Source organism: Piliocolobus tephrosceles, chromosome 5 (genome assembly GCF_002776525.5).
Source record: "Piliocolobus tephrosceles isolate RC106 chromosome 5, ASM277652v3, whole genome shotgun sequence".
Classification (NCBI taxonomy): domain Eukaryota; kingdom Metazoa; phylum Chordata; class Mammalia; order Primates; family Cercopithecidae; genus Piliocolobus; species Piliocolobus tephrosceles.
In genome coordinates this window covers 108,152,592-108,176,857 of record NC_045438.1, presented here as the reverse complement: position 1 = coordinate 108,176,857, position 24,266 = coordinate 108,152,592, and the positions used below count along the sequence as shown (strand labels likewise).

At 36.4% G+C, this 24,266-nt stretch overlaps 1 protein-coding gene across 1 annotated transcript in view; it reads right to left on the bottom strand.

Moving 5' to 3' along the window:
* The window catches only part of EYS (eyes shut homolog), a 1,801,461-nt gene that overhangs the window by 295,244 nt on the left and 1,481,951 nt on the right, over positions 1 to 24,266 (bottom strand). Inside the window, exon 29 of the mRNA XM_026455461.1 lies at positions 11,987 to 12,095. Within this exon, the coding sequence (XP_026311246.1) occupies positions 11,987 to 12,095 (109 nt within the window). The remainder of the gene's footprint in view (positions 1 to 11,986; positions 12,096 to 24,266) is intronic.

The window sequence follows — 24,266 nt, the reverse complement described above, 5'->3', positions numbered from 1 at the left end:
ACCTCAAGCTGACATCTGAAAAGTATTTAAATTGGTATTACAGATACAACAAAATGGAATACTGTCATTGCCAGAATTAAAAAAACTAAAGCCAAATAATTAAGTTAGGCGTCTGGCGGGAGGAGAGCGTGAGAGATGCCCAGCAATATTGCTTTACGTTTATACTAATATGTGCTCTTTTCATGTGGGTGTACTTTTAGAGAGCAGAAGCATGTTTAATTCTAGGAGCAGCAAAGCATCTCCATGACCCATAACAGGTCAAACTAACTCTGTATTTGAGATCTGGTTATTTTTAAGAGACTGAGTCTCTGCTCCTAAGGGCATCTTTACTTCTTTTTTTTTCCTGAGTATTTCTTCTTCTTTGGATCCCAGAGGGTGATTATTTTTGGGGATGTTATGGTGGAAGCTAAAACTTTCAGGGTGTATCAATAGAACTGTCACATAGCATAGGTGTATTTCTGTTTGTTTTCACATTCTACAAACTATTAGCAGACCTGTCTATCAGCTAAGGTAAGTGATCCACTGTTAATACAACTGGGAATTATCATGAACTTTCAGACTCTGCATCCAAAGGATGACCTTCCTCTCACCGTGGATCTCTGACATCTTTGTGTATTGATCACACACCTGGAAAAGTGAAGCTTTCACTGTTTTGACAAGTGTGCTGTTTTAGCACAAACCTAGTAGAGAATGGAAGAATACTCTCCTTTTCTGTCGGTAGTAGGACGGTATGAAGGAAAGTCTATAGAGCTATAAATGATTTCTTAGACCATTAAAAAACACCCAAACAATGAAAGTAGATGGTTCTTGCATTTTTTCTGATGTGAGACTCATGCTTAGTTGGAGTCCTGAAATGTCTAAAAAAGCAGATGCTGTTGGCTACACACACATAACCATTAAAATGGTCGACTTCTTCTATTCCCAGACTTTCAATTATCCAAGAGACGACTTTTGTGTGTATAATTATTCCTAAGGAGACGGGTCTTTAAAATAAGTCTTTTTTAATAATTTCTTGTGAATCAGACTATGAAGAATAAAGTCTGACATCAAGATACGATGTTAAAAGATAAAAGCACAGAGAACAGACATGGACAATCAAGGAGGAATTATGAAAATAACAAAAAATATCAATGGTAACTGAGGGTAAAGGACTCTATATCTGACAGGAGTGAAATGAACACTCCCTTTCCTTTCAGAGTTTCTCTTTCAAGGAAGAATATAGTTATTCTTTAATAATATGTATGAATAAAATAAGAAAATAGGCAAAGGGGAAGTAAAATTCTAAAATCCAGCAGGCAGGGGAGAGGGTAGATAAGAAGCTGTCCTATTTATTTTTTGTTTTGTTCTAATTTAAATTTAGATGTTGGAGTACTGCATATCTTTCTGTATTGATATCCTGATTCAATGTTTACCTTTATTTTACATTCTCAATTCTGTGTCTGAAGTTAAATGACTTGTGTTAACAAAATGTGGAGAGGTGATTATAAAAATACTTTTTGGTTAAGATTAATTATCACTTACACTTGTCTTTAAGAATATGATGACTTACAATTGAAACAAACTAACTCTTTTATTTAAAAGTCATTACTATTTTTGGTTTTTAACATTATCTGAATTGTATGGAAACAAATTTGAAATCAGAAACATTGAGTTTTGGAATAAAGATGGATAGGAAATGTTGGATAAAGTGTTTCAGAAGGATTTATTGAAGTAACTTTTCACATGTTAAAAAAGCTTGGCCGGGTGCGGTGGCTCAAGCCTGTAATCCCAGCACTTTGGGAGGCCGAGACGGGCAAATCATGAGGTCAGGAGATCGAGACCATCCTGGCTAGCATGGTGAAACCCCGTCTCTACTAAAAAATACAAAAAACTAGCCAGGCGTGGTGGCGGGCGCCTGTAGTCCCAGCTACTCAGGAGGCTGAGGCAGGAGAATGGCGTGAACCCGGGAGGCGGAGCTTGCAGTGAGCTGAGATCCGGCCACTGCACTCCAGCCTGGGCGACAGAGCAAGACTCCGTCTCAAAAAAAAAAAAAAAGCTTAAATTCTTAAAAATTGTTTAAATGAAATAAGTGAAAAGGGATAAAAAATAACACAAGCAATATTTATCAAAATTCCCATTCTTTTGCAGTTAAAGGATCGCTCTTTCCCTCTATTTCTCTTACTTTGCCCTAAAGTATAATAATCTGTGAGCATATGATACCTTCTATGTTAATTTATATTTATTTTTAGGACAGAGCCTTCGCCCTGATTATCTTGGGATTCTTGGAGTTCATAGAAGTGCCTTGAAAATAGGAAGTTTCATACACTTTTTACAAATGACCCTGTTTCATGAAATCCAGTCCTGCTTTTCCTCAGTCTCTTAGCCTCTTTCCCTGTGTTATGCTGCCTTAGAATCTCGATATTTTGCTAGATTCAGCACATGGGATGTCCTTATAAGATCCCACTCAGAATAAATGTTATATTATTATTCTAATATGCCCTTCTATATTTAATATATATATGGCATAATGCATAGGACAGTAGCTCACACAAGGTTATTTCTTTAAAAATTTGATAAATATGAGTGAAGTTATTATTGATGTTATGATCAATAATTCACAGTCAATATTTGATTCTTAAGGCTTTCTAGGCTAGGAAATGTTCTCAAAATAGTATCTCCTCACCTTGTTGAAGGGACAACTAAACTTTAGAGAAGCAATTGCTAAACTGAGTTGCTACTTTGTGAACACATTGATCTAGGGAAGTGTAAATAGAAGTATGTGGGATTACTCTTGTCTATAAATAAATATAATTTGAGGAATGAAATAATAAAAAAATGTTGCAAAATAATAACATATAGGTCAGCAAGATGGCAGAATAGGAAGCCTCAGACCCTCCTTCCCCTGTGGAGACACAGATGCAACAAAAATACATGGACCCATTCCGTTTGTGAGGAATTAGGAAACAGTTAAGAGGGTCCCACATGTCAGGCGATTGTGAAGCCAGCTGTATCACAGCTGTAAGGAAAATTTATGGCATTCATTCATTGCAAGTCCACTCCCCAACATTGCATGGCATAATGAAGAGACAAATCCTTGCTCCCAGTCTTGCCTTGGGAAGTGAAACAGAAGACTAAAACATGTCCAGCATGCAGACTCTTTGGGGAGCTGTCTGAGTGACTGGCTTTTGCCTTTTCTGACTCAAGAAGGGGTACTACATTGGGGATCACTAAGAACAAAGGTGATGGTTTGGACTAATATGCACTCATTCACCACAGTCTCTTGTCCCGGCTTGGCATGGGATCAGAGAAAATTCTCACCTTCCAGCTTCTCACCAGGGAGGTAAAGTAAAGAATTAGGGCATGCATCCAGTGTTATGGCTTTTGGGGGGCTTCTGTCTCACTAGTTTCTGTCTCACTTATCTCAGAATGCTGATGGGACCTGGCTTACTCTCAATATCTGGGGACTACTGAGAAAAGAAGGGTGTTTGGAGGCTTATTCCTACTTCAAAGGACTCAGGGTACAGAAGACAGAGTCTGCTATAGCTTGGTGACCTCTCCCTCAGGAGAGAGTGGGTAAAAGAGTGGATCATGTACCCAATGTTCTGGTTTTCAGAAGGCTGCAAGAGACTAATTTCTATCTTGTTTGATTGAGAATGCTAATGGGACTTGGCATACTCTAGAAGTCTGAGAGCTTCTGAGACTAAGAGAGATGGGCAGCTTGTGGCATATCCAGAGAACCTATAGTACTGTATACAGAAGGTAAAGGGAGCAAGAGATTATGAGCTCCTGAAAGAAGAAACTGGAAAATCACTTTAATTTGGAGTCTGCATGCACAAGTTCAGAGAAGACACATCCATAGGAAACATTTGAGAGGACCGCAGACTGATGGTTAAAGGTCTTTCCCTGTGCAAAACGCCAGTCCAAAAAGACTGGAAGGAGTGGCTGTTTTATCAAATGTGTGTATTCCACCACAAAGTTAGAAAGCAAAGGAAGACAGAGGAAAACATAGCATAATCAAAGGAACAAAATAAATCTCCAGGAGACAACCCTTTAAAAAGAGATCTATGTGAATTACCTGACAAAAAATTCAAAGTAACCGTTTTGAAAATGTTCAATGAAGACAGAAAAGTGATGCTGAACAAAATGAAAATATCAAAAATGAGAGAAAATATGAAAGAGAACCAACCAAAAATTTTGGAGCTGAAAACTGTAATGCCTGAATTTAAAAATTCATTACAGAAGTTCAACAGCAGTCTTGGTCAAGCAGAAGAAAGAATCATAAAATTCAAAGACAGATCACTTGGATGTCACAAAAGGAGAAGAGAGAAAGAAAGAAGAAAAGCTTATTCATAGAAATAATGAATGAAAACTTCATAAATATGGGGAAGAAAATGGACACCCAGAATCAAGAAGTTGAAGTATTCCAACAGAAATGAATATAAAAAAGTCCACTCTGAGACATATTATAGCCCAAAACAGAGAATTTTAAAAGACGCACAAAAAAGGCGACTTTTCATGTAAATGGGAGCTCCCACAAGACTATCAGTAGATTTTTTTCTACAGAAACCTTGCACATCAGGAGGGAAAGGGGTGATATATTTAAAGTGCTAAGCATTTTTTAAAGGAACCTGCAAACCAAGAATACTGTATCTGCCAAAACTGTCCTTCAAGAATGAAGAAGACGTAAAGACTTTCCCCATAAACAAAAACTGAGGAATTTAATAATTAGATCTTCCTTACAAGAAATGCTAAAGGAAGTTTTTCAAGTTGAGATGGAAGGATACTAGACAACAACACAAAAACTTACGAAAGTATAAAGCTTGCTAATAAAGGTAAATATGTATACAAATATAGAATACTATAATACTGTAATCATGGTGTGTAAATAAATTTTGGAATGTATTTATTTTTAGTTTGCATTATTTTTTATTGTTATGTTGTTATTTTTATGGTTTTTATTCTGGAATATTTTCTTTTTAAAGATTTCAACTTATTTTAGATACAAGGGGTACATGTGCAGGTTTGTTACATGGGTATATTGCATGCTAACTTTAGGAATTTAGAAATTAAGGGCAAAAGTATAAAATAACTATAATTATAAAATATGTTAACATGTACACAATATAAAATGAAGTTATTTTTATGATTAATAACATAAAGTGTGTGTGCGTGTAGGAGCAATAAAGGAATAGAGTTTTAGTATGTTATTGAAGTTTTATTAGGTTAAAATATACTGCTATAGCTGTAAAATGTTTTGCGTAAGCTTCATGGTAACCATAAAAAATACCCATAGAAGATACGAAAAACAAAAAATAAAATCAAGTTACGTCACTAAAAAGTCAAAAAGGAAGAAAGCAAGAAAGGAAAGGAGGTTCAAGAAAACTTGTCCTGCAAGAGATTCACTTTAGATTTAAGGATACATACAATCAGAAAGTGAAAGTATGGAAAAATATATTCCGTGCTCATATTGTTAGGCTTTGTGTCCCCACCCAAAATCTCATCTTAAATTGTAATCCCCTAAATCCCCATAATCCCCACATGTCAAGGGAAAGACCAGATCAAGGTAATTTAATCGTGGGGATAGTTTTCCCATGCTGTTCTTGTGAAAGCGGCAGTTCTCTTGGGATCTGATGGTTTTATAAGTGTTTGGTAGTTCCTCTTGCGTTCATTCTCCTTCCTGCCGTCTTGTAAGGCAGGAAGGAGAATGTAATAATATGTTACAGTAACAAACTGGAAGATAACAATCACAGGATCATCTCAATAAATGCAAAATGTCATTTTACAAAATTTGAACTCTCTCATGAAAAAATACTCAGCAAATTAGGATTAGGAGGAAATTAACTCAACAGAATACACATCATACTCAATGGTGAACACCTAAAGCTTTTCCTTCAAGTTGAAGAACAAGATAAGGATGCTCACTCACTGCTTTTATGGAGCATAGTCCTAGAAGTCCTGGCTGGAGCAATTAGGCAAAAGAAAAAAAAAAAGGAAGAAAATGCATCCAAATAAGAAATAAAGAAGTAAAATTATCTTTGTTCACAGATGACATGATAATATGAACCTTAATGATAATAGAAAACCTTAATGATGTCTCTGACATATATGCCCACACACAAAACTGTTAGAGCTAACAAATTTAGCAAAATTTCAGGATACAAAAATCAGGAAAAAATTAATTACACTTCTATGGACTATTAACTATCATAAATAAATTAAGAACACAATTTTATCTATAATACATGAAAAAGCATAAAATAGCATAAGAATAAACTTAAGAGGGCAAAACACATGTAACTTAAAACTACAAAACATTCTTGAAAGAGCAAAAAGGCAAAAATAAATAAGAAAGACATTTTACATTCATGGAACATCAATAAAATGTCCATACAATCCAAAGTAGTCTACAGATTCAATACAATCCCTACCAAAATTCCAAAGATATTTTTACAAAAATTGAAAAAACAATGCTGGAATTCATATGGCACCAAAGGATGCCAAATAGCCAAAACAATCGTGAGAAAGAATACAAAATGGAAGAGGTTCCCACTTCCTGAATTCACAGTATAGTACAAAGCTATAGTAATCAAAAGTGTTATGGTGCTGGCATAAAGGCATGTATAAACCAATGAAACATTAAATAGGCTATGAAAAATTGCATGCACACATGGTCAAATGCTCTTTGAAAAGTGCATGTGGAAAATAATCTTCAACAAATGGTCTTTGGAAAACTGGGTATTCACATGCAAAAGAGTGTCATTTTATAATGAGCAAGCATTTGGCATATATCTGAAAGATGTCTTGAGGTAGTAGAAAATTCAGAACTTAGCTTAGGTACAGTCACTGAAGATATCACAAAATGTAAAATATTCTATTCCCAACCAGTATGCTACACTGCTTTAACTTACAATATATAATTATATGGCATTAAAATTCTGATACATCAGTCTCGTGGCAAACCTTAAGTAGGGACAGATAAATATGTTAAATCTGCGTATGCAACAATTACTCTAATGGGAGTAGGTAATAGTACATGTTCTCAAGGATTCTCATTATTTTAAGAATGTCCCAAGAATTCCCTGTTAGTCACAAGTCAATTCTCTTCCACTAGTAACTGAGAGACCCTGAACCTTGAATTCCTTTAGTTTTCACCAAGGCAGTTCCTGACAAAAGAGCTTTAGCAACATCTTAGATTGCAAACATTCTACTGACCATTATATTGACTATAATAACAAAAGAATGAAGACAAGTTCACATTCTAAGGAAGACTCTAGACCACTTTCCACAATATTTTCCACACAGCAGGAAACTATTTTCAAGAAGGTAACCCCTACCCATCATCAGGAATCAATTTGTTCAGCTCTACGATAATGTTTTCAATGAATCAGTAAGACAATCAATAATATATTTTCCTTTGTTTCTTCTGAAATCCCTTTAGTGTATAAGAAGGTAATGGTATAATTTAAAAAGCAAGGATTTTGAAAACTGAAAAAATAAAATTGGATCTTTGTCTTATACTATACACAAAAATCTACTCAAAGTTGATTAAAGACTTAAACTTAACACCCAAACCATAAAACCCCTAGAGGAAAATATGGGGAAAATGCTTCATTAGTTTTGACAATGATTTCTTGGATATGACACCAAAAGCATACACAACAAAAGCAAAAATAGACAAGTGGGACTATGTCAAACTAAAAAGCCTCTGTGCAGCAAAGAAAACAGAGTGGAAAGGAAAACTACAGAGTGGGAGAAAATATTTGCAAACCATATGTTTGATAAGGAGTTAATATCCAAAACATACAAGGAATTTCTATAACTCAGTAGTAATGAACAAACACACAAAACAGTCAAACAAAACCCCAATACAACCTGATTGAAAAATAGGCAAAAGACTTGAATAGACATTTTTCCAAATAAGACATACAAATGTCCAACAGGTATATGAAAAGATGCTCACCATCTCCAATCGTCAGGGAAATGCAAATCAAAACCACAATGAGATATCACATTATACTTGTTAGGACGGCTATTACCCAAACCAGAAAATAACAAGTCTTGGTGAGGATGTGGAGAAATGGAAATTTATGAGTACTGTTGGTCGGGATGTAAGATGATACAGGCACTATAGAAAATGGTACAGGAGTTTCTCAAAAAATTAAAAACAGAACTACCATCTGATCTAGCAATACCACTTCTCGGTATTTATCCAAAAGAATTGGAAATAGGATATTGAAGAGATTATTTGCACTTGAATATTTATTGTAGCATTATTTGCATTATTCACATCATTCAATAGATAGAAACAACATAAATGTCCTTTAATTGATGAATGAATAAAGAAAATATGGTATAGTATGAGCTCACTTATATGTAGAATCTAAAAATGTTGAATTCATAGAAATAGAAAGTACCATGGTGACTGCCAGAGGCTGGTCAGGAATGAGGATAGACAGAAAAAAGAAAAACATTGGTCAAAGGATACAAACTTTCAATTTGATAAGAGGAATAAATTCTGGTGATCTATTGCATAGCATGATGACTATAGTTAATAGTAACATATTTAAAAACAACTAAATGAGAGGATTTTCAATTTCTTACCACAAAGAAATGATAAATATTTGAGGTAATGGATATGCTAATTTGCCTAATTTGATCATTCCACAATGTATACATGTATCAAAACACTACATTGTACCTGATAAATATATACTATTATTATCTGTAAATTAAAACTGTAATAAAGGAAAATGATATATATATGTACATATTATGGAATATTCAATTTTATAAAAGAAGGAAATCTTGTCATATGGTACAACACAGATAAACCTTGAGGACTTTATGATAAATGAAATAAGCCAGCCACAGAGTACAAATTCCCTTAAATAAGGTATAGAAAGTAAACTCATAGAAGCAGAAAGTAGTCAGAGGTTGCGGGGAGAGAGAAATGAAAAGTTGCTCTTCAATGAGTATAAAGTTTCAGATAAGATGAAAAAGTTCTAGAGATCTGTTCTGTAATAATGCGTTTGTAATTAACAGTAATGTACTGTACACATAAAGTTTTGTTGCTTAGTAATAGTTGCAATAGAATAAAGGAAAACATCATGCATCACATTCAGCACATGTATCCCAGAACTTAAAGTAAAAAAAAAAAACAAAACAAAACAATAAATCAGATTAGAAATAAGAAAAGGAAACATCATATAAAATGTTGTGAGACCACATAGTTTTGGTTAAAAGCATGGACTATCTAGTGAGAATGTCTGGGTTTGAATCCCCAAATAGCTGTGTGATCTTGGGCAGGAAACTCATCCTCTTTGTGCTTTATTTTCCTTCTCTGTATTTGGAGATAATAATAGTATTTACTTCATATTTTTATATAATTTAAATAATTAAATAATTTAAAATATGAACAGTGCTTCGAACAGTGTCTGGAACATAGTATTATATATTTTAGCTATTATTATCAGAATTAAGAATACATTTTTACTTTTTACTTTCAAAATTACCAAAAAACCCTCCAAATTATTATAGGTGTTTTTTCTTATCCAACCTAGAGTATCACATTTCAGATTTCAGACCCTTTGGTGTCAATCTGGCTTTGTTTTGGGTTTATGTACTGAAAAATACTATCTTGTACATAACGATTCTTCGAATATACTTAACAATCGCTACTAAATTATAATGAGTAGAGGCAGTGCTGGAACCTATTTTGATATTTTGTGCCAAAGTCCATGACTCTTAAAATTAAATAGCTTCAGCTTGCAAAATTTTCAGTTCTTGTATCTTTATTCCACAAACCTCCATCATTCTCCCACTGTAATAATAGAGGAAAAGGCAGTAGAAAAGGTATAATTCACAGTTGGAAGCCACCTTTCGGTGTTCTTTCTCAGACAAGATCCTGCCAGAACTTGGAGAGAAAGGGCCTGTGCCATAGACGTTGGCCCTTAGAGGCTGTAATATACCATAACTCTAGAACTGAAGTCTATCTGAGAGAATCTCACCACATACAGCCTCCATAAGAGTGACCAAATTGAGCTTTGGGGTTAACACAAGTTAGAAGGCAGCAGTGATTCACCCAGGCTTAGGAGCACTTGAGTTGGGCTGAACTTAAGGAGACAGAGAGTTATAAAAGCATGTGACAGCTCCTGTAGTGGCAGCAGGGAACAACCATTGAGGCTTTAGAGTGCCTACATGCATTCTCTCTTTACCACCCTAAAATTATCCGGATTATTTTCCATTGATATGGTAAATTCTACTCCCCTGTGTTAGTCTCTGCGTGTGCATGAGCATTACTTGCAGCATTCTGATCGGTATTTCACATTTGGTCAGCCTAAAGGGCAAGGTAACTGATTTGTCAAAGAGGCTATAAATATGTCCTATTTAACATTTTCAACAACAAAAGGATATAAATATATATATATATATATATGTGTGTGTATGTGTATATATATATATATGTATATATATATATATATATTTATTTATTTAATTTATTTATTTGAGACAGAGTCTCGCTCTGTTGCCCAGGCTGGAGTGCAGTGGCCGGATCTCGGCTCACTGCAAACTCCGCCTCCTGGGTTTAAGCCATTCCCCTGCCTCAGCCTCCTGAGTAACTGGGACTACAGGCGCCGGCCACCTCGCCCGGCTAGGTTTTTTTTTTTTTTTTTTTTTTTGTATTAACAAAAAGATATTTATTGAGTATTTACTGGATTCTGTTTGTTAAATATGTGATTCATTAATGTAGAAGTTAGTAGCATATTTTATGCTATTCATAAGAAAATACAGATCTTTCAATATAAAAAATGGGCAACTATAAGGAGTGAATAAAGATATAGTCATACTGAATGCTTTCCATTTTTCACTACGAGTGACTCATATATTTTCCACTGCTTGAATATTCCATGTCTTACATCTAAATGTGCGGCCCTCTCGGGATCTAGAATGACTTTTTAAAACCTAAAAACAGTTTTATTCCTACCCTAACATCCTACTTGAACAATTTTGAGTCAGCTGCAGTAGCAAATGAAGAGCAGTACAGTGCATTATAAAGGAACACAAAAGCGCTGGGAAACAGAGCCTGAGGCAGAGTCTCCTTTCTTATCACTGTACAATTCTGGTTAGAAAATATACTCGGTGTCCCTCAGCTGTAGAAAAGAGAGAATCATTCTACCTTTTCAGCGTTCTTGCAGATATTAAATGAGATAATATTTAAGGCCATAGTTTGGAAAATATAATGTGCTTATACAAATGTTAGATGTGATTATGTGTTTCTTTTGGATGCTTATAAATATTCAAGAGACTATATAGAAAAAATGAAAATAAAATGAAATTTCCAATCATTAAGGCAGTGCATAGTGGCAGCTTTAATGTCTACCAAAATTAGAGCTCTAATTATACAGATTAATCCTCCATGATGATCAAACGAACTAGGAATTTTTACCATAAATGTATTGCAATAAAGTTACACTAAGAAGAATGTAACCAACCACATCATTAAAACTGAAAGAATTCAGCAAACTGCCTGGTCTCTGGAGGGACAGACATTCTCTCTTCTTTTAATTTAGACTCATTCAATGTTTCTAAGAGAAATTTTCTGGCCAATGCAAATCTGTAAGACTGGGAACAGCCTTTTTAAATAGTGTAAGTACTATCATATGTTATAAAAACACAAGTTTTAAAAAATTGGCATATTTTGTTAATCTTTCTCCACTCTGGAGCTTTTTTTTTTTTTTTAAAAATCAAACACAATATATTAAATCCAAAGTATGAAAGGAAAATAGGTTTATTGTTAAATCTGATAAAACTTTTATGGTGACAGGCAACATTAAATATATTTAATCATCCCTAAAGAATGAGTTGAATTTTCTGGTGCTTTGTTGAGAGTTTTTACAAGGAATTTGTTCAATTAAGAAATATGATTATTACTTAGTAACGTAAAAAATACTTATCTGAAATACTGAGGGCACAATTAGTGTTTGGAATTGGATATTTGCATACCTACCTGAGAGGCATGGGAAATCTCTGTGTCTTTCTTCTGTACTGGAGGTTTTCCATCTGCAGTCATTTCAATCATACAAACGACTCCAGGGCTGCCAATAGGCGTTGTGTAGCTAAACCTAAAACAGAAGAGGCCGTTATGATATGTGTTATTGGCAAGAAAGGGGTAACTTCACGCATGGATAGTAAGTGCTTCTTCATTGAGAGAGGTACTTTCTGGATCACAACAATCCTGAAATATGGCCCCAGCCAAGTGTAGACATTTTCAAGTAGATAAAAGATGTATTTCTTTTCTAACACTGCGTTTTATTTTCCTTCTCTCCTACTGACTTTAAAACTGGACATGGAATGCTTTCAGAAAGTCAAACCTTCCACAGAATAAAAAGAGCTTCATGTGTATAAGTAGATACTGATAAATTTTAAGTGCTAACTGGGGTTGACATATGGTCTCATTCATGTAGGAGATGGTTGGACAAGTAACATCAATGTTAAATGATGCTAAACTCCCTAGGAAAATATTTCCCCTCCCTGGCCTACAGGGAAATTGAAATGGAATAAGAAATGAAAGGCTGCATACCCCTGTGTAGTGAGATTACACTGTGATACAGTTATCAGAACTCAGAAAGCATGCTGCTAATGTACTGGCTGGTACTGTATCTCAGAGATAAAGAAAAGTATAAGGTTAAGGGAGTTTGTAGAATGAATAGCAGAAATGGTCAATACATAACTGAAAATGTATCACAATTTATAGAATGATGCAATCATATGAAAAGGTACATATACTAAGGTACTTGGCATACTTTTTAAACAGTTTATTTAGAGTTGTAAAGAAAATTCAAACAATATTACCCCGGCACCTGTTGTAACAATAGAAACTTGCATTGTTATAAAGTTTATTTCATAGAGATAATACAAATATGTTCACTGATATTAATAGTGGCTGTTTCTGCATACTGAGAGTGTGGATAATTGCATTTCTCGTTCTTGCTTATTTGTATTTTTTAAATTTTGGACAATGATCACACTTATTTTTTGCTTTTTATTTTGACCAGACTTTCTTGTTTGCCTGGGCCTGAGGCATTTCCCAGGACATGGGATTTTCAGTTTTTTCTTTCTTTTTCATTTTTTTTTTGAGACAGAGTCTAGCTCTGTCGCCCAGGCTGGAGTGCAGTGGTGCAATCTCGGCTCACTGCACGCTCCGCCTCCCGGGTTCACGCCATTGTCCTGCCTCAGCCTCCGGAGTGACTGGGACTACAGGCGTCTACCATCACGCCTGGCTAATTGTTTTTGTATTTTTTTTTTTTTTTTTGAGGCGGAGTCTCGCTCTGTCGCCCGGATTGGAGTGCAGTGACCGGATCTCAGCTCACTGCAAGCTCCGCCTCCTGGGTTTACGCCATTCTCCTGCCTCAGCCTCCCGAGTAGCTGGGACTACAGGCGCCCGCCACCTCGCCCGGCTAGTTTTTGTATTTTTAGTAGAGACGGGGTTTCACCGTGTTAGCCAGGATGGTCTCGATCTCCTGACCTCGTGATCCGCCCGTCTCGGCCTCCCAAAGTGCTGGGATTACAGGCTTGAGCCACCGCGCCCGGCCTGTTTTTGTATTTTTAGTAGAGACGGGGTTTCACTGTGTGAGCTAGGATGGTCTCGATCTCCCGACCTCGTGATCCACCTGCCTCGGCCTCCCAAAGTGCTGGGATTACAGGTGTAAGCCACCGTGCCCTGCAGGACTTTCAGTTTTAAAACCAGAGAAGTTTCTGGCAGACCTAGAGAAGTTGGTCATTTTATTTTTCAAACAAAAAGTCAATTTTATTAAACAATTATTGGTTAAATAGTAATACTTTTTCTTAAAATAACTTTGTCGACTTAATTGAATTAAAAAACAAAAAACAAACCCTAAGTTTCCTCTTTCTCTTACCCCTCTTAAAGGCACAGCTGTGGGCTGGTTCCTTCTCCTCGCCTACTAGGTAGTAAGAATCTGATATGATCCTTTCAATAAATCATTCCACTACCTTTTTGGCTTCCACTTTAGTTTACCAAGGCCATTTCTAATTCTGATGAGATCACTGTTAAAAATTCTTGAATTCTAAGAATTTCCCACTTAGTATGAATTTTATACTGTAAAAATATATGAAGCATATTTGCCATCAGTGTGGATATGGCCAGGTTGATACCTATGGAGGCTTTTATACTGGAGATGCAGAGAATTGCTCTCAGGGAATGCACAAGATCTCTGCTTTTCTCATTCAGAGCTTGTTGAAATCTAACTTGGAACTGAAGCTCCACCCAAGTAAGCTATTCACTCTATTTGCTTTCCGTTATTCCTTCTTTTCTCCCCCTGACCCTTCCACAAATGATGCTTTATATTATCTCCCTGGTTTATGAACTATGTTGTAAATTGATATGCTAAGTCTCCCAGAATTTTTTCCACATGCTGTTTCTTATGTTCATTTTTATGATGTCTCATGCTTGCTTATAGACCAAATTGTGTCATAAGAAACAAAAAACCCTATAAACAAATGAGATATTATGCCACATAAATCATTTGAGGAAAAGCCTAAGAGCATTTCCCTTATGCCTCTCAAGTATTGCTAAGTCTAATGATTTAAAGACTTAAGGATCATATTTTGAGATAATCCGTTGACTGGCTGAGTGATCTTAGGCAAACCACTTAACCTTTCTTCCCTGAAGTGTGATTATGCACGGAAGGGAGATAATCATTCTAAGCTCATAAATGGTTAGTGAGAATCACATTATTTAATGTACATAAATCATTCAGTGCTAATATTAAAATCCAAGTTAAAGCAATTATTTGCTGACTAGACAGGGATCTCTAAAGAGATTTTTGTAAAAATAAATTACACAGTCAAGTTGAAGTGTTCATCTACTTCTACTAATATTGCTCATAATGGAATTCAAAATCAAATACTCAAGTTGCATTATTTTAAAAACTAAAACTCGATGAAATGGACTTTTTTTCAGTGTCCTTAACATTTTTGCACTTTAGATTTATAATTTTTAGGTATGCTTAGCAATATTGGTGGAAACATTCTGATTTGGAAAAGACAATTTATTTGTAGAGTTTTAGAAGACCTGCCCAAATGGAAGTTCAGGTTATCTAAAACAAATGAAAGGGCTGCAAAAAGGTAAAAAAAAAAAAAAAAAAAAAAAAAAAAAGGAGTTCATTTCTTAATTAATTAAATCAAGTAATTTAAATAATTTATCCAGCTCTTAAACAATAGAATAATAATAACACAGAAAGACATTTATGTGAAATAGAAAAAGGGATACATGTAATTTGAATTACATAAGATAATTTTAATAAAAATATGCAGAGGATAATACCAGAGTTACTTTTACTAATATTAACAGTGGCTATCTCTGTATCCTGGTGATATGGGAGGCAGGCAGGGAAATGCTGGGTAGAGAAGGGCAGGGTTCCTGGCAAGGGCTCCACCCTTGGGCCTGTGCCCACGAACCTAAATGAGAACAGACACTCCTGTTTTCATGCACAAATGTTGCATTTTCCAAGACCACTCTGGCCTACCATGCCCCCTTTCCTGTGCCCATATAAACCTGAGACCTTAGCAGGCACACACAGAAGCAGCTGAATGTCGAGACCATGGTGGAACAATGTAGCAGAGAAAGAGAGAATAGTATTGATATCTGGATGCCAAGCAGAGTTTGGCTGGGGGCTGTCAGAGAAGAGTCCAGCCCCTGGGTGGCCCTACTCCAGGGGAAGACCATCTTCCCACTCCATCCCCACTTCCAGCTCCCTTCCATCTTGCTGAGAGCCACCTCCACCACTCAATAAAACCTTGCACTCTTCCTTTGAGCCTGTATATGATCTGATTCTTCTGGGACACTGGGCAAGAGCTCAGGATACAGAAGGCTGTCACACTGGTCCCCTGCCCTTGCAATAAGGCAGAGGGTCCATTGAGCTGATTAACATGCAAGCCACCCACAGAGAGCAAAGCTAAAGGAGCACTCTGTAACACATGCCCACTTGGGTTTCGGGAGTCACAGACACCCACCCCTAGATGCTACCACGGGGCCGAGAGCCCAAAGCACTCGCCCCGGCCTCTGTACCTGCCCATCTGCATGCTACTTCTAGGGGTTTGAGCTGCAGGGTGACCAATCAGGGGAGCCATATCCCTGTCACACATCCTATGAAGGGAATCGGGGAACTTTCCTGTTTCACTGGGAATGAAGATGATTTTTTGTGTATGTATGTGTGTAGAGATAGGGTCCCACTATGTTGCCCAGGCAGGTCTTGAACTCCTGGGCTTAAGTGATCCTTCTGCCTTTGCCTCCCAAAGAGCTGGGATTGTAGGCATGAGCCTCTGCGCCTGGCCAGAGGGTGATTTTTAAATTGTGTCTTTTGCTTATTTGTATTTTCTAAATTTTGGACACTGAATATATGTTTTTTAATCTTATCTCTTAATGAAAAAATTCAACTTTTATTAATAAAACAATAATTAAAGAATTTTCTGACGTTTTTCTGTTGTTTCCTGGATTCCATTCCTTCCTTCCAGGTACACCTGTGTACATAATAGCCAAGATTTGGAAGTAACTTAAGTGTTCAACAGTAGATGAATAGATCAAGAAAATGTGGTACATATACACACAATGGAGTACTGTTCAGCCATAAAATAGAATGAGATCCTGTCATTTGCAACAACATGGATGGAACTGGAAGTCATTATGTTAGGTAAAATAAACCAGGCATAGAAAGACAAACTTTCTCACTTGTTTGTGGGAGCTAAAACTTAGAGCAATTGAAGTCATGAAGATAGATAGTAGAATGGTTACCATAGGCTGGGAAGTGTAGTAGGGGTCTGAGGAGCTGGAAAGATTGTTACTGGGTACAAAAATACAGTTAGAATAAGATCTACTACTTGATAGCACAACAGGGTGACTATAGTCAATAATAATTGTATGCTTTAAAATGAAAAACACAATTGAATTATTTGTAACACAAAGGATGAATGCTTGTTTTGATGGATACCCCATTTTAAACTGATGTGATTTACACATTATGTATTTGTGTCAAAACATCCCATATATCCCATAAATACAGACATCCACTATGGACCCTCAAAACTTAAAAATTAAAAAAAAAATTCCTCAAACTTTGGAAAATTTTTACCTGAATCATCTTGAATGTTGCTTTTTGGTATTCTCTGAATGATACGGTTTGGCTGTGTTTCCACCCAAATCCCATCTTGAATTGTAGTTTCCATAATCCCCATGTCATGAGAGGAAACCAGTAGGAGGTAATTGAATCGTGGAGGTGGTTACCTCCATGCTGTTCTTGTGATAGTGAGTCAGTTCTCATGAGATCTGATGGTTTATAAGGGGCTTTTCCCCCTCTTTACTCTGTACTTTTCCTTCTTGCCATCACATGAAGAAGGACATGTTTGCTTCCCCTTCTGCTGTTAATTGTAAATTTCCTGAGGCCTCCCCAGTCGTGTGGAACTGTGAGTCAATTAAACCCCTTTCCTTTATAAATTAGCCAGTCTGGGACAGTCCTTTATAGCAGCATGAGAATGAACTAATACACTGAACACTGAAATCTCTATTCGTAGAACTTATGTTAGACATTTTTTGGAAGGCTGTTAAGCAGTCCTCTAAACTTCTTAATCTTGCTTTTACTCTTAAAAAAAAAATTCTCTTAATTTTTCTGTCTGACTTTCTTCTTAGGTGTCATTTTTTTTCTTCAACTGTTTTTAGACTAGAGTTTATCCTATCTACTGAGTTTTAAATGTCTATGATTTTTTTATTCTCAAGATTTTGAATATATTTCTTTTTTTGTGTTTAATTTCTGTCTGTTATGCTTTTATAACTTTTCCCCTATTTTAATATACTTCCTTGTAAAATGTTATTTTTAATTGAAAATATTGGAATTCAGTTTCCACTCTTTAAATGAGGAGCAATAAGTATTATCAAAGTTTGAATCACTTTTTTTTAAAACTTTTATTTTAGGTTCGGGGTACCTGTTGCAGTTTGTTATATAGGTAAATTGTGTGTCATGGTGTATAATTATTTCATGGCCCAGATAGTAAGCATAGTACTGTTAGGTAGTCTTTTTGGCTCTCATTATCCTCCCACCCTCCACACTCAAGTAGGCTCCAGTGTCTGCTGTTCCCTTCTTTGTGTTCCTTTTGAGCTAAGCACTTAATGTTTAGCTCCCACTTGTAAGTGAGATAGTGTGGTATTTAGTTTTCTGTTCCTGTATTAGTCCACTTAGGATAATGTCCTCCAACTCCATCCATTTTGTTGAAAAAGACATGATCTCCTCTTTTTATGGTTGTGTAGTATTCCACGGTATATATTTACCACATTTTATTTATTCAGTCTACCGCTGATAGGCATTTAGGTTGATTCCATGCCTTTCCTATTGTGAATAGTGCTGTGATGAACATATGTGTGCATATGTCTTTTTGGCAGAACAATCTATATTCCTTTGGGGATGTACCCAATAATGGGATTACTGGGTCAAATGGTAATTCTGTTTCAAGTTCTTTGGGAAATTGTCAAACTTCTTTCCACAATGGCTGAACTAACTTATATTCCCTGCAGCAGTGTTTAAGAGTTCCTGTTTCTCAACAACCTTGCCAGTATCTGTTATTTTTTGACTTTTTAATAATAACCATTCTGACTAGTGTGAGATGGTATCTCACTGTGATTTTGATTTGCATTTCTATAATAATTAGTGATGCTGAACTTTGTTTTATATGCTTTTGGCCACATGTATGCCTTCTTTTGAAAAATGTCTGTTAAGTTCTGTTAAGTTCTTTGCCCACTTTTCAGTGAGGTTTTTTGTTTTTCACTTGTTAAGTTCCTTACTGAATATGTGTATTAGATCTTTGTCAGATGCATAGTTTGAAATGTTTTCTTCTACCTTATAGGTTGTCTGTTTACTCTGTTGATAGTTTCTTTTGCTTTGCAGAAGCTCTTTGGTTTAATTAGGTCTTACTTACCAACTTCTGTTTTTGATGCTATTGCTTTTGTTGTCTTTGTCATGAAATCTTTGCCAGGGCCTATATTTAGAATGGTATTTCCTAAATTATCTTCCAGAGTTTTTATAGTTTTGGGTTTTACAATTAAGTCTTTAATCCATCTTCAGTTGACTTTTATGTATAGTATAAGAAAGGGATCTAGTTTCAATCTTCTGCATATGGCTAGCCAGTTATCCCTGCACCATTTATTGAATAGGCAGTCCTTTCCCATCACTTTTTTGGTCAACTTTATTGAATATCAGATAGTTGTAGGTGTACAGCATTATTTCTGGGCTCTCTATTCTGTTCCATTGGTCTGTGTGTCTGTTTTTTGTACAAGTACCATGCTGTTTTGGTTACTGTAGGCTTGTAGTATAGTTTGAAGTTGAGTAACATAAAGCTTCTGGCTTTGCTCTTTTTGCTTTGGATTGCCCTGGTTATCCTGGTTCTTTATTGGTTCCATAAGAATTTTAAAATAGTTTTTTCTAATTCTGTGAAGAATGTCATTTGTAGTTGTTTGATAGAAATATACTTGAATCTGTAAATTGCTTTGGGCAGTATGGCCATATTAGCAATATTGATTCTTCTTAATCATGAGCATGGAATGATTTTTCCATTTGTTTGGCTCATTTTCAATTCCTTTCATCAGTGTTTGTGTGTTTGTAATTCTCCTTGTAGAGATCTTTTACCTCCCTGGTTAGCTGTATTCTTAGGTATTACTCTTTTTGTGGGTCTTGTGAATAGGATTGCATTATTGATTTGGCTTTCAGCTTGGATGTTTTTGGTGTATAGAAATGCTACTGATTTTTTTATGTGGAATTTTTTTTATCCTGAAACTGCAGAAATTGTTTATCAGATCTAGAAGCAGAGACTCCTAGGAGCAGATCTTTGGGGCAGAGACTATGGGGTTTTCTAGGTATAGAATCAATTGTCTGCAGAGAGAGATAGTTTGACTTTCTCTATTGTTACTTGGATGAATTTTATTTCTTTCTCTTGCCTGATTGCTCTGGCTAAGGCTTCCAGTACTATCTTGGATGGCAGTGGTAAGAGTGAACATCCTTTTCCTGTTCTAGTTCTCAAGAGGAATGCTTCCATCCATTGCCTATTCAGTATATGTTGGCTGTGGGTTTGTTATCAACGACTCTTACTATTTTGAAATATGTTTTCTCAATGCCTAGTTTATTGAGGGTTTTTAACATGCAGTGATGTTGAATTTTATCAAAAGCCTTTTCTGCATCTATTGAGATAATCGTGTGGTTCTTGTCTTTAGTTCCATATGATAAATCCCTTTATTGATTTGCATATGTTTATTGCATTCCAAGGATAGAGCCTACTCGGTTATGGTGGATAAGCTTTGTGATGTGCTGCTAGATTCAGTTTGCCCATATTTTGTTGAGAATTTTTGCATTGATGTTAATCAAAGATATTGATCTGAAGTTTTCTGTTTTTGTTGCTGTGTGTCTGCCAGGTTTTGATACCAGGATGATGCTTACCTCATAGAATGGATTAAGGAGGAGTCCCTTGTCCTCAACTTTTTGTAATAGTTTCAGTAGGAACAGTACCAGCTCTTCTTTATATTTCTGATATAATTTGTCTGTGAATCTATCTAGTACTGGGCTTTTTCTGGTTTTAGTCTTTCTATTACTGATTCAACTTTGAAACTCATTGGTCTGTTCAGGGATTCAATTTTTTCGTGGTCCAATCTTGCGAGATATGTGTATCGAAGAATTTATTTATTTCTTCTAGGTTTTCTAGTTTGCGTGCATAGTGGTGTTTGAAGTAGTCTCTGAGGGTTTTTGTTTTTCTGTGGGGTTGGTGGTAATGTCCCCTTTGTTATCTCTGATTATGTTTGAGTCTTTCTTTTTCTTTTTTTAAATTAGCCTACCTAGCAGTCTGTCAATCTTATTTATTCTTTTAAAAAAGAAACACATAGATTTTTTGATCTTTTGTGTGGTTTTTTACATCTCAATTTCCTTCAGTTCAGTTCTGATTTTGGTTATTTCTTGTCTTCTGCTAGCTTTGCGGTTGGTTTGCTCTTATATCTCCAGTTCCTCTAGATGTGGTGTTAGGTTGCTAATTTGAGGTCTGTCTAACTTTTTGATGTGGGCATTTAGCACTATAACTTTCCCTGTTATCACTGCTTTAGCTGTACCCCAAGAATTCTTGTATGTTGTATCTTTATTCATATTTTCAAAGAATTAATTAATTTCTGCCTTAATTTCATTGTTTACCCAAAAGTCATTCAGGATCAGATTGTTTAATTTCCATGTGATTGTATGAGTTTCTTAGCATTGATTTCTATTTTTATTGCACTGTGGTCCAATAGTATGGTTGGTACGGTTTTGGTTGTTTAAATTTGCTGAGGATTATTTTATGGCCAATTTTGTCATTTATTTTAGAGTAGGTACCATGCACAGATGAGAAGAATGTATATTCTGTTGTTTTTGGGTGGAGATACCTGTTAGGTCCATTTGGTCAAGTGTCAAGTTCAGGTCCTGAATATCTTTGTCAGTTTTCTGCCTCAGTGATCTGTCAAATACTCTCAGTGGGGTGTTTAAATCTCCCACTATTGTTGTATGGTTATCTGAAATTCTTCATAGGTCTCTAAGAACTTGCTTGATGAATCTGGGTACTGTGATGGGTGCATATATATTTAGAATGATTAGGTCTTCTTTTGGAATTGAACCCTTTACCATTATGTAATGTTTATTTATCTTTTTTGATCATTATTGGTTTGAAGTCTGTTTTGTCTGAAATTAGAATAGCTACCCCTGCTTTTTTTCCTTTTTCTGTTTGCTTAGTAGATTTTTCCATCTCTCTTTACTCTAAACTTATGAGTATCATTGCATATAAGGTGGGTGTCTTGAATATTTTGTTCTTGTTTCTTTATCCAACTTGCTACTGTGTGCCCTTTAATTGAGGCATTTAGCCTGTTTACATTCAAGATTAATATTGATATGTGCGATTTGATCCTATCATGTTGTTGATTATCATGTAGACTTGATTGTGTCATTGCTTTATGTTGTCAATGGTCTATGTGCTTAATTGTGTTTTTGTAGTGGCTGGTAGTAGTCTTTCCTTTCCATATTTAGCACTTCCTTAAGGATTTCTTGCAAGGCATGTCTGGTGGTAACAAAGTCTTTTAGCATTTGCTTGTCTGAAAATGATCTTATTTCTTCTATGCTTTTAAACTTAGTTTAATTGAGTATGAAATTCATGGTTGGAATTTCTTTTCTTTAAGAATGGTGAATATAGGCCCCCAATCTCTTCTTGTAGGGTTTCTGCTGAAAGGTCTACAGTTAGCCTGATGGGATTCCCTTTGTAGGTGACCTGCGCCTTCTCTTTAGCTGTCTTTAACACATTTTTAATTTATTTCAACCTTGGAGAATCTGATGACTATGTGTTTTGGGCATGGTCATCTTGTATAGTATCTAATAGGTGTTCTCTGCATTTCCTGAATTTGAATGTTGGCCTCTGTGGTGAGGTTGAGGAAATTTTCATGGACGATATCCTGAAATGTTTTCCATGTTGCTTGCTTTCTCTCCTGTTCTTTCAGCGATGCCAATGGGTTATAGATTTGATCTCTACCTAATCTGATTTCTTGGAGATTTTGTTCATTTATTCATTTTTCTTTCTTTTTGTCTGATTGAGGTATTTTGGAGAACTGGCCTTCAAGCTCTGAGATTCTTTCCTCTGCTTGGTCAATTCTGCTATTAGTTTGTGTTAGGAAATTTTCAATTTTTTTTTTTGAAAGGGAGTCTCACTCTGTTGCCCAGGCTGGATTGTAGTGGCGCCATCTTGGCTCACTGCAAGCTCCCCCTTCCGGGTTCACACCATTCTCCTGCCTCAGCTTCCTGAGTAGCTGGGATACAGGCGCCTGCCACCACGCCTGGCTAATTTTTTGTATTTTTAGTAGAGATGGGGTTTCACTGGGTTAGCCAGAATGGTCTTGATCTCCTGACCTCGCGATCTGCCTGCCTCGGCCTCCAAAGTGCTAGGATTGATTACAAGCGCATACCACCACTCCCGGCCAGCTTGGTTCTATCTTAAAATGATCATTTCATCTTTCATCTCCTGTATCTTTTTATTGTACTCCTTAGATTCCTTAGATTTTTGACTTTGTCCTGAATCTTGATGATCTTCGTTCCTATCTGTATTCTAAATTCAATTTTGTCATTTCAGCCATTTTGGCTTGATTAAGTACCATTGCTGGAGAACTAGTTCAGTTGTTTGGAGGTAAAAAGACACTCTGTGTTTTTGAGTTACCAGAGTTCTTACACTTGTTCTTTCTCATCTGTGTTGGCTGATATTCTTTTAGTCTTTGAAGTTGCTATCCTTTGAATGTGTTTTTTGTTTGTTTGTTTGTTTTTGCTTTTATCTTCTTCAATTTCCTTGGGGGTTTGAATGTGGTATAAAGTGAGTTCAGTCAACTGACTCCATTTCTGGAAGCTTTTAGGGGGCCAGTGCTCAGCTCAGCAATCCTGGGCTGTGTGCTCTAGCTCTGGGGGTGGGGCTGGTACCAGACTCCTAGCTTTTTCTCTTTGGCCCCTTGAGGTTATGAACCTGCTGTGCTGGCGGGGCTGAGATATTTCCAGTCTGCTTGCCAGAACCTCTGATGAAGGGGAGCTGGCCAAAGCACTGCATCGGGGTGGCAGCAGCAGGATCTGTGCTCAGTTTCCCATGCCTGCACCATGGCAGGGCAGTAGAGTGCATGCACATAGGCTGGGGCAGAGTACTGGCGGGAGTGGGGATGAGGTGCTCCTGCTCTGACAGTGGTGGTGGTGTGGCAGGGGCAAGGTGCTGGCAGGTGCAGGGCTTCCAGTCTCCATGTGTACATTTGCACTGGTGGCATTGGCTGTGTGTGTGCGTGTGTTGTTGTTGTTGGGGTGGGGGGGGTGGTGCAGAGAGAAGGGGGACAGTGCTGTGGCCTGTAATTCCCCTTTTTAAATAGTAAAATTATTCCTTCATTTATGCTTTCTAGTGTTTTAAAAATACTTTAGAGTTTTTCAGGCCCTTTCATAAAAATTGTTTTATCTAGAATGATTCCTGTTCCATTGTTGGTTTGCTTGGTTCCTTTTCCAGTAGTATAATGGGTTCTGATAGTATACTGTGCAGGCCCATTTTGAATGGGACTTACGTTTCTTTTTCTCTCTTTTTGTGTACTCCCATTCTTCATGTGCTGTGTTCTTCTGCTGTGCCCAACCCTACCTGCTGAATGAGAACCGTACCTGATCTTTTGACACTGAAACCGGAATCTTGGCTGAAATATATTTGGTGATTCTGTCCTA